This window comes from Parasteatoda tepidariorum, chromosome 3 (assembly GCF_982258835.1).
Source record: "Parasteatoda tepidariorum strain Cologne lab strain chromosome 3, Ptep-v5.0, whole genome shotgun sequence".
Classification (NCBI taxonomy): domain Eukaryota; kingdom Metazoa; phylum Arthropoda; class Arachnida; order Araneae; family Theridiidae; genus Parasteatoda; species Parasteatoda tepidariorum.
The window spans coordinates 47,651,983-47,664,257 of NC_141757.1; the positions used below are offsets into that span (position 1 = coordinate 47,651,983).

Here is a 12,275-nt window from a genome sequence, read left to right on the forward strand (position 1 = left end):
TAGCAGACCCTGTTTTACAGAAAATATAAATATGTACGAAAATTGCAATTACATTATTATTACATAAAATAATTAGTTTTTTTTATCATCTCCAATTAGATACAGAGTACTGTCAAAAAGTTCCATATTGACGTTAGTAACTTGTGCCAATTTTTGCCCCAGGAAAAGGTAGCAGAATTTGCAAAAATGGACAAGAAATCAAGACTTGAAAATATGCTACAAGCTGTAAGTATTGCTTTAGATTTAGAGGCTAATTAAAAATAGTGTTTTTGAACAAACAGCTTTATAAACATCGAACATGTCATATAGATTACGTTTATGATATATTTGATTATAACATATTTGTTTACAATGCTTTTTCAATCCCATTAATACATGATTACATTCATGTGATTCTTCTGTCATTTAGTGGGTGTGTTGTAATCTGCAAATATTGCGATTCATAATCACACAATTTTAATATCAAACATCGATATTCATATGTACCTGATTTAAGAGTTACAAGTGGCAACTCTTATTCATGCAATTAAAAATTCAATATCGTGAAAATCCAATTTTGTAATTCATATTCATGTGCTTGTAAAATCGAACATTAATTTTTGTGTTAATTCGTGATTTGAAACTTGTGTTTTCCAATTCATATTCAGAAAAATTTAAAATTCAATATTGCGATTCATATTTAATGCAATTTTAAAATCCAATTCTTGTAAGTACTAAGTTTTTCTGCTATAAAATGCTATTAATACTATAATGTACTATACAATGTACTGCTATTATACTATAAGTAAAATACGGAAATAAAATACCATTTTCATTGTTTGGAAATTTAAGTATAAATCTGTTAAAAAAATTGTGTTATACAAAAAACAAGTGTGGTATGAAAATTGATATCTTGATATCGAGCTTTTGCACGTAACATTTTCAGGGTTTTCTCTCTATGTCACAATCACCTGTGATATGTTCGTGTATATATATATATATATATATATATATATATATATATATATATATATATAACGTCGTTGCCGAGTGGAAGGATTAAAACAGGTCATAGGTCGGGAAGGAGGGTGCAAAATTTATTTATTAATTATTAGACAAGAGCAGTCATGAGAATGAGTGAAAGTGCACATGAAAAGTTGCGCTCCTTGGTTATATGTTAGGGAAAATCTTGCAAAGTAAAATCCGTAAAATGTCTTAATTTAGGGAAAGAGGGAAATCTTAGTAGTTGCTATTGGTTTATGAAAGAGATCGCGCGTTTCCCACACAAAGCAAGGGAAATATGTCCTGCTCTTAATTAAATGCATAGTTGAGCCAAAAATAGATTTAAGAACAGGATGTGGCTTTTAAAAGTGTGAGAAAGTATTTCAAATAGAATAATTAATTAGGAATAAAGTAGGAGTTGTTTTAGAGCAAAGAAACCAACATAAAAAGATTAATTGAAGCTTTTTATGTTACATCCCCCTTCGCCGGCTTGTAAAATGATGCAGTCGGACCGAGCAGGAAAACAGACACAGGATTTTAATTAAATCAGAGTAACTTTTATTTGATCATTCTTAGTTGAGTGGGAGCGAAGACGTGATGTTTACTCCATCAGCAAACAGTCTTTCTGGTAGGGAAAATCTTGCAAAAAATCCTAAAATGTCTCTATTTAGGGAAAAGAGGGAAATCTCAGAAATTACTATTGGTTAATGAACTTGCTCGAGTGATTCCCACGGCTTAAAAGGGAAAAAAGATCTTTATTTAAATGTATGCATAGTTGGGCCAAAAATAGATTTAGAAACAGGATGTAGCTTTTAAAAGTGTGAGAAAGTATTTCGATTTGAATAATTAATTAGTAATAAAGTAGGAGTTGTTTTATAGCAAAGAAATTAACATAAAAAGATTAATAGAAGCTTTTTATGTTACATATATATATATATATATATATATATATATATATATATATATATATATATATATATATATATATATATACTCTGGTATGCAAAAATTAAGGACAAAATGGAAAATCTAGCATAACACATGATATATTCACATGATGCACTGGGGGCCATGTTGTAAGAAAATAAAACAAGCTGCCGGTGGAAGCTCAGTATTTATGTGAATAGTATTCTAAAGTATATATCAGTTTAAACAAAGGGAATTTGTTGTTAGGGTGTTATATGGCTAACAGACAACACAGAAGAGACTTAACACGGCTTGTCTATTTGCCCGATGGTCAGTAAGTTGGATTCCATTAACGCAAATTCACTGGAGACACCAGTTAATGTGGTGCCAGGAGCACAGCAACTGGACAGATGCGCAATGGGGTTGAGTACTATTTACGAATGAGAGCAGATTTTGTCTGACCAGTGATTCTGGATGTATACACATCTGGATAGAGCAAAGAACATGATATAACACCTCAAACACCATCAAAAGAGACAGATTTGAAGGAGAATCAGTTCTTGTATTGGATGTTATCATGTTTGGTACTCGCACTGATCTACACATCTTCAAATGTGATTCAGTCACTAGCGCACACTATTGTATCTAGGTTTTTCTTCCTTATATGCAACTTTTTAGAGGTGCTGTGTGAGGAATTCATCTTCATGAACGATAATGCTACACCTCATCGTACAGTGGCTCTTACAGAACTGTTGGAGACACTGAAGATATTGCACATATGGAATGGCTGGCAAGGTTCTGGGATTTTAATTCGATTGTACACATGTGGGACACTCTGGAGGGACGATTGGCACCAGCACCCCAGCCGCCGGCAACAATTCCGCAGCTGTGATTTGAACTACAATGGGCAGTTATTTCTGAAGAGCTTCCGCAGATGATGTCAAACCTGCACAGCTGTCAGAGGTGATCATATCCCATGCTAAAGACCGGAATTTCCTTGTCAGTTCCGTGCAACATTGATGTTTTGATCATTTGTACAATTGTGCTTCTAGTCTATATTTCAATGAATTTCCTTAATGCTCCTGTAGATTATATATTTTTTTGCAAGTTGTGTACTTTCACACATTCTTGCACTTTGAGGTTTCCATGGTATGATTTACATCGAGTTTCAACAATCCTGTTCAAACTTACTTTCGAAAAACCACCTTTTCCCTAATTTTCGCACACCAGTGTATATGTATATGCAGTAGGACTTCTATTTAACGAATAATAAGAAAAAAATTCAAAGTAATTAAAGCAATTAAAAACTATACTTCCAGTGGAAAAACACGCTATGCAGCTGAAGTTCCAAAAGGACTTGAAAAATTACGAAAAAATACAGCAACCGAAGCTGATGTCTTCAGGGGGTACCAGCTCCTGAAGCCATAAATGCAAAACCTTTTCTACCGAGAGAGAGCACGATAAATGTCTAAATTGCTCTCTCTGTATCCCAAAGGTTTTGCCAAAGTCCAGGAAGGGAAAATACAATATAAAATACATTAAGCAAGAAAAGATTTTGCATTTATCGATTCCGTAGCTGGTACCCCCTGAAGACTTCAGCTTCGGTTTTCATATTTTTCATAATTTTTCATTGTTTCTCTATTTAACAAAGTTGCTAAATCCTAATAAAACCTTCACTATATGGAAAATTTGTTAAATAGAAAATCCGCATTTAAAATGCTAAAACACAAAACGGGCTTTAAATTCTTTAACACTAGACGTAATTAAAATAGCAACTGTAAATTATTATCTGCTATTTATTTTATAAATCTTAACCATAAAAGAAGTCTGTACGAAAATTAGAAATGGAACAAAAGATTATCTTGTGTTACATGCTGTCATTATCGTATGTGTATTAATTGTTCTGTATCTAAACCACTTTATATTTCTTTAGATTGGAGAACCTCATTTATATCAGCTTTTTAAAGACTTAAAACAAATGAAAGTGGACTCTGTGAAATTAGAAGAAGAAATCAATTTACATAAAAATCACAAAAGTGTAGAAGATCAAAAAAATGAACGAATAAAAGTGGATGTTGAAAAACAGGAAGAAAGAACAATACTAAAAGAAACTCTAAGAACTTTGAAACAGCATAAAATGTATTTGGTAAGACAACTTCTGTATGGTGGTATGAAAAAATTGAGATGTTTAATTACTTAAATATTTAAATTTTGATATATCTGTGGCAGATATGTATAATATTCACAAATGCGCTGACGCCATTCGTAGAAAATTTATCACAATCACTTGATCTAAAATCACACATTGTCATTCATATTTACATGAATTGAGATCTCAATAGCATTTTGTATTTTCACTATTTTATATAAAATATTGCAATTTGTATTCACATGAGTTAAAAGCCGTTATATGTTTATAATGTGGTTCGTGTGAATTAAAAAGTATACATCGGTGCATTGCCATAATTGGCATTATGTATTTCCTAGCCTTGAATATTTCTTTAATTTCTTAAATGTATTTTTTTAAATCATTCTTAATCGAGTTTTAATTAAATTAAACCATTTATTTACTTTCCATTTCAATGCAAATGTAAAATGGAATCAAAAACAAAATCTGTTTTTAACTTTTTATTTTTTACCATACTAATTCTCAGTCTTTTTGGTGATTAGCCATAGCCAAATTATTTTCAAATTTATGTTGATTAAGGGAGTTGGCTTTGTTTTTGACTATTTTAACTTTCGATGAATCGCGAACTCCTGATCCCTTTCCATGCTCTTAGTTGTCTGTTGGGAACAATTCACTTTACTTTTAATTTTGAGTTCTTGGCGCTGGGACTGGAAGGGGGGGGGGGCTTCGGCCTCTCTGCCCCAACTGTTGAATTTTTATCTTTACAGAAATTCTTGATGTTAGAAGAATGATTTTCTTGATCCCTTTGACGAATTTTCTTTCTTTATTTCATTATTTCTAAGTCATATTCTCTAAATAATAAATCAATTTTTCTCAAATGAATTTCTTTATTTTTCTGGGATAAACATGCCTCCTTCATAACCGAAACAAATCTATCTCATACAGCCAAAATTATGCTTAATACTACAATGATGCTACCTCCACTAACCACTAAATTGGACTAACAGCTCCCATCATAATCAGAATTCGCTTTAACTCTATTTAAAAATCAAACATCAAAATTCATATTTAAGCTATTTATAAATCAAACATGGAGATTGTGTTGGACGCAATTTTTAAATTAAATATTGAGATTCGTATTTGCATGATTTAAAAACCATACTTTGAGATTCATATTTGCACAATTTAAATTAAAAAAATAAAATTTTGCTTGGATAATTTTTATTATATGTTTATAGCATTCTATGGAATTATGTTTCCTACATCCACTTTTTGTTTGCTTAAATTTCAGGTATTTTTTCACTTACAGTAAAACCTGTTTTTGTGCGGTGGATAGGGACCGCATAAAAGAAATCGTACAAAAAAGAATATTCGAAAATTTTATAAATTCTTACATATAATAACAACTTTGTACGATATACAACCTAAAACTTTTTTAATGCGGTGGATAGGGACCGCATAAAAAAAGTCGGACTCAGAAATACATCAATAATTCATGAAATAGATATGAGAATGCTTTCAATTAAATTAAATAAGACCTAAAGAAATTGTAAAAATATTTAATTCTTCATTGTACATATACATGGAGAAGTTTTCAAATTACACATTAAATAGTTTTCTGCTACTCGTCGTAATCCAGAACGCGCATCTTCTTGGAATGAATTGGTTGAAAATCGCTTACGTCGCTTGAAGATAGGATTTCAATTGATTTGCTTTTTGGTACCATAAAGTCAGTGATCAAATAAAATGAAATAAAAATCATAAAAACTACATATAAATCGAAACAAAAGCAATTAATTTATTTACCTTTAATCTCACTATAAAATAAATCCTTAATCACATGAATCGTGTCTAAAACTCTGAATACAAAATGTATAGTATTTGAGAGACGCGCAGACAAGAATTTACAAAATAAAAATAACGGTTTAATTTTAAAATACTAAGTATTTTAACAGAGCAGACGATTTTTTACTGATTTACTTCAACTTGTTTAGCGCAGAATAAATTTTAAACAGAAGAGAAAATGGAGTTGACGATAATAAATGAACTAATGAAAGTAAATAAACAGAGCATCGCGAAGTTCAGATACATCGTTGTCAAGGAGACCACTTAATCAGAGTTCGACCACAACATATATATGCACATTGATAGGAAACATTGAACTGGTGCTAACACGGCTAAGATTCATATACCGCATAAAAATAAATTGCACAAAAATAAAATCGCACAAAAATAAAATCGCATAAAAAAGGACCACACAAAAACAGGTTTCACTGTATTTAAAAAGTGTTTTGCACACAACAATTTTAGATTTCTATTTTCAGCTACTTTTTTTTAATTTTTTTTAATCAAACCCATTAGTTGACGTTATAAGATCAAAAATGTATAATTATGACTTATGATAAAAAAACTACTAATTTATATTAAATTGATACATATTATAGAGGAGTGTTTGAAATAAGGTATTTCCCTTCATTTATAGAATTCTTTTTCTTGCTGGCATTAATATTGCAAGTAGTTCCAGAAACAGTTATAAACGTTTTACTGTAGAGAAACTTTGTTGAAGGGAGACTTTGTGTTTTGTTAGATAATTATTTTTAAGCCAAATTGTGTTCCAGCACTTTCGTTACTTTCGGTAATTACTTCCTACTTGGCTAAAAAATATTTTCCTATTAATTTCTTGTCCAAAGGGTAAGGCAACTTGGAGAAATCATATCTGTCAAACAGCTGATTAGCAGAAGTTGTATATTTAAAATTTGATTTTTCAAGAACTGTCTGATTTTGTACTTTACTGTGTAAAAATGCATTCTTTAAAATGAACGTAAAAAGTTTCACACCTTGCAATTCAATTTTTTTAAAATTATTATTAAATAAAATAATAAAATCACTAAAGTATGAAAAATTATTTTTCGCATGGAATTTTCTGTTGAAACATGAATTTTATAGTATCTTTTATACCATATTTAGTTTTATTTTAAGAATTATTTTTTTTATTTCTCTTATTATGCATACTAATATTCCTTTTTATATTTTAGGACTATCAAGAAATACGGAAAATGTCATCTGATCTAAAAAAAAAAATTAAGCCAAAAGAAGAAGAAATTAACACAGCAAAACTGGATATTGAAAAAATAAATAATTATTGTCAAGAAAAAAATTCTATTATCCGAGAAAACTTTGAGCAGATTAAAAATGCGGTTTGTATAATAATTATATAATATCTTATTTAATATGGTATTGATATAGTTATATTTTTCATTGTTAATTAATTGATTTCAAGTCATATTTTTCTTTGAAAATACTATATTTAAAAGGCTTGTAACAATATCGTGATGTGTCACACTTTTTTCAAATTTGACATTTTTCCATCCAACTGTTTCTTAATATTGTTTCCAGGCAGCTACTTTACAAGTTTCTTGAATTTACACTCCGTGTCATCTTAAGGAACTGATTTACTCAGCTTTTTCTGTTAAAGTTTTGTTGAGAATTAAAGCTTTCTTGCTTTATTATATTTTTCTGTCTTCATTTTTTATTTTATTTTTATAGTTTTAGATAGCCTCAAACATGGTTTTGGTCATAATAGCTAGCAAAGAAAAAAAATCTATGCTTATGCTATAGAATAATTGAACACATTTTTAATATTCCCTGCAGGCTCCTGTTTTCTGAGTCTTTTTTGTGAAATAAATATAAGTATAAAGAAGCAATTATCTTCCACTTAAAAAATTATTTTCATTTAATTTTTACAACCATATTAAATTAAAAAATTAATCTTAATAGAAAATCTTTCTATTTCAATTTCTTATTGAGTAGTTTATATAACTGTTCAGTTGAAATAAGATAAATTTAATTTTACTTTGAAAAACAATAAACTTTTTTAATACTGATGTAATTATCTAGGAAAGCACAATCATTTTGATTCATTTGAAGAAAAAAATTGGGCAGTCTTATTAATTCCCATGCTACACTGTCCCAAAGGCATATTTGTCTTTTATAATAATCTTTAACCATATAGTATAAAACATTAAAACTAAATACTAGATCTTCAAAGCAGAGACATTAGTCATAGTATAAAGCTTTACCATATCTATCCATACTATGAGGCAAATTTGAAAGAAAGCAAGTCCCATATCCAGACGTTCGTTTTTCAAAAGGGTCTTTTTTTACGGACACTTTTTAAAAATCAAAATAAGCAAAACTCTTTTATTTTTTCATAAAAAAACAATAATTTTTTTTCCTCTTGCGACCTGTGAAGAAAATGCTGGGATGAAAATCCTCCACTTTTCTGCTGATTTCTACTTTGTTGCGATAATTACCTGCCCTCTGATTTCCATTATGACGTGAAAATAATTGGATATTACGTAAACAAAATACCACTGCAGTAGGAAAATTTTTTTCTCACGTCTTGCATGAAAGGATTATTACTGCTAATAATCACTCACTCAATTTCAGAATGTGCAAAAATTTCACATTTTGAAATTATTGCCGATTTGAGATGGAATGGTCACGACTAAAATGGGTCATAAAGTTATTATTCAAAATCGCTATTCGAAATTTCCCTTTTATGATACTGTAGCATTTAAAAATTATGAAAATATTTTGCCACAACTGACAGAAATGCAATAATCCTCAATAATTAAGTGCAAAATGTGCATTTAGAAGTTTTATGAATAAAATAATATGGTATTAAAATATTGAGAATTTAAAAACTAAGTGAAAATCCTTTTTAATAATTACCAAAAAAAAAACTATTGACAAAACCATGCGGATTCACTGTGTAATCGTTGCTACTTTAGTAGATCAAGAAGTGATTACTAACTGAAACATGTTATTCAGAATTAGCTGTATGCTATAGTGGCATATTAAAATATTACGACTTTAAAAACCAAGTGGAAATTGAAAACAAATGCTGTGAAAATAGTGTGAACAACATGGATTTATAGGTTGTTAATTGAATTTAATGTTCATTATTGTCCTTTTGTTATTTTTTATCAAATAAAGATGTTTTATGGTTATTTACCTCAATGACTTATTATATGGAAAAATATGATTTCTCTGACTTGCTGAAGTCCTGACGATTCCAGATATAGGACTTACCACTGAGTATTAAAACTTACATTTCTGCGAAATTTTTACAAAATTGCTTTCAACTTTCTGCAGGTAGATATTTAGACATTTTTTGATGTTTTGTGAGGCAGGAAGGTTTTCAGAATTAAGGTGATGATCTTTCAGGCATTTTAAAATACTTTTAGAATGTTTACAGTAGCTTTTTGTTTGTAATGTCGGAAAATTAATTAATCAGTTTTTCACAACAACTACCGATGCATTCACTTTTAAGATAGCTGCTAATTTTATTTTTATTTCATTTATATATAAAATTCTTAAAGTATCTTCCCAAAATTTGATCTTTGTATCTACGAAATATCTACAAATAGTGACAATTTATTCTATGCTAAGTATCGATGGGGCATGTCTTATCTTTTGGCATTGCTTAAGTTTTAATCATAAATTTTAAGTTTTTACTAATCATAAATTTCAAACTGTTTAGGTTAGTGACATATAAAGAAAAGTGCATTACTTCTTTATTGTTCTGAAGTATTACTAATACTATTTGTTTTGATTAATGCATTTTTACAAATCATATCCTTCTAAATATAAAACAGGAAAACTGAATTGCTATGTGCGAATGATTGATTCAGACTCAACACAAAATTGAATTTAAGATTAATAGTTAAAAGGTTGAAGTTTTATATGATAATTACTACCTTAATAAAATGATAATTAATACATTCATAGTTTCAAAATCACGATTTTTCATATGATACTTGTATCCCAACTAATTAAAACTTGAAATTTTTTTTTTTGATGTATTATATATTTTAATTCTTATTAATGCTATATTCTTTTATTTTTTTAGAAAAGGACATCATCTGTTATTCAAGAAAAAATTGTAGAATATGAAGCTAAACTATCTGAATTTCAAGATATGGTATGTAACATAAAAGTTGTAACCTTCTAACTTTCTATTGTTAATATATTTTTTCTATTCACAAGAACTAATGTTTGTTCAAATTCTAGCTTGAACTATGCATTTTGGGTGCAAAATTTATTTTAATAAACTTAATATATTTGAAACTACATTTTAGTATGTTGAATTATTTTAATTTTCAGGGTTGCAATGCCAAAATACGTTATCAAAAAAGAATTGAAGAAAAAAGAAATCAAGTACAAAAGTATGATTTTTATAAATTAATATCAATGTATATATATATATAATTTTACCAAAAACGTGTGTGGTCTCAAATTTGTTGCTTGAATTATTCACATGTTTTGCCATCTCCATCTATTTAAAAAAAAATCAGGATTTTAAAAATCACATTGAAAACTGCATCTATAGATCCAAAAAAAAATTTAATAAAACCACATGGATTTATGATGATAAGATCAAGATCTCCTCAAAGTAGTTGCTCAAATATGTGATTAAAGATGTTGTAAATTAGAACAAAATGTGAAATTCATAATAACATCTGCTAAAAAATGAAATCGGTTGAATGGAATGAATTTACAATGAAATTGTTGTGAATCAAAATATACTGATAACGATTTTATAACGGTGTGATTTATGATATAATCGTCACAAATCAAGTTATTAAGAAAAATTAACACAAATTCGTAATCTGAGAATAACATGTTTTTAATAATTCACTAAAAAGCTTTTTTGATTTGTGTGAAAATCCATAGCCAGTAACTGTCGAGACATGAATGACTAAGACATGAATGACATGATGTACAACAATTTCATTGTTATTTCATGCAGTGCATGAAATAACAATGGAATTGTTGTGAATCAAGTGCATAAATGTTTTGTAACTAAAAACTTCTGGATTTTAAGAACTATGTAGAAATTCCTAGCAATAAAGCTGAAAAACCTATAAATTTACAATGGAATTCATCTTAAAACGAGCGAAATAAAAATATGTGAGGTTCGAGAATTCTGTGTCGTTAATATGCTTTAAAAAAATTAAATAAAAAATTGGAGATTTTAAAATTGAAAATTCAAAGCATTAAGACTATGTTAAGCTATTTTCTATACCATTACATGTTTGCCAACAAAGATGAGCCCTGGCTTTTAAAATTCTGATTTTTTGTAAATTCTTAAATTAAATTCAGTCCAGTTTCTCATCAATTAATTAAAGATTATACCATTTAAATAAAGATTATACGCATTATAAATTTGAACAAGGAAATTTTAAAACTAGTTGGAAATGCAAATTTAAACTGAATGTTATTTTTTTGGTTCTCTGTTTGCTTAAGTGGTATCAATCAATCTGACTGGTATTAATTTAATGTATATGTTGAGAATTAAATAAATGATTTATAAGGAGCCATTATTTAAACAAGTGAAACAATGTTCTTTCATTAATTTTATTTTAAAGAAAACTTTATTTTTGGCATATTGTATCACTAATGTTTTTAGCTCTACAAAGGAAAAATAAAGCAATAATTATTTTGATTTTAAATATGTTTTTTGTTGGATTTGTATTTTTTTAGATTAGCTGAAATTAAACAACAAAAGCTTGCTTTAGAAAGGCTAGTTCAAAAAAGTAGATCGGAATGTCCGGAACTGAAGGTATCTAACTATTATTTTCTTATAAATAGTTTTAGAATCATCCTCTGAAATATTTCCAAAATTTTAGGGGTTATGCCTAATTTTAATGTTATTTCCTTAACAGAAAAGAGTTTCCTTTTAGCAAGAATCTATGAATCTCAGTCACCATGGCACCTAAAAAATAGAAGCTTCTTCGCAATATTTTAACAAACTTAAAATCAAATAATGATATGCTACTTTCTATTCTATTGTATGCTGGCTTCGATTTCATGTAGGATGTAATTGTTGCAGACCAAGCTCATTAAAATGTGATTGATATTCCTATATCCTATTAAAAATATTGAGTTTCTTTTTAAAAAAAAAAGAAAGAAAGAAACATGTGGTTGTGACTAAAAAAAGATGTATGATCAGCAAATAAAAACCTAGGAAATCAGGGAAATAAAAAAAAAAAAGCTAGAAATTTTTTTAAAATTTTTTACTCATTTTCGTAATTTAAGTTATTTTACCATCCATTATACCCACTTTTTTTAGACTGAAATGTATCGCCAAACAGTTGAGCTATCATCAATTTAGCAATACATTGCTTGCAACAAAATTTGTTCCATTATAACGCTGTTAAACTAGAATGCAGCTTAAAACTCTCCTATGGTTTCT

At 28.6% G+C, this 12,275-nt stretch overlaps 1 protein-coding gene across 2 annotated transcripts in view; it reads left to right on the forward strand.

Annotated features, from left to right (window-relative positions):
- The window catches only part of LOC107447099 (structural maintenance of chromosomes protein 5), a 63,075-nt gene that overhangs the window by 11,419 nt on the left and 39,381 nt on the right, over nt 1-12,275 (forward strand). For both annotated transcript variants that reach the window (XM_087159274.1, XM_087159275.1), the window contains exons 4-9: nt 100-225; nt 3,821-4,033; nt 7,051-7,212; nt 9,930-10,001; nt 10,184-10,245; nt 11,564-11,642. In XM_087159274.1, the coding sequence (XP_087015400.1) occupies nt 100-225; nt 3,821-4,033; nt 7,051-7,212; nt 9,930-10,001; nt 10,184-10,245; nt 11,564-11,642 (714 nt within the window). The remainder of the gene's footprint in view (nt 1-99; nt 226-3,820; nt 4,034-7,050; nt 7,213-9,929; nt 10,002-10,183; nt 10,246-11,563; nt 11,643-12,275) is intronic.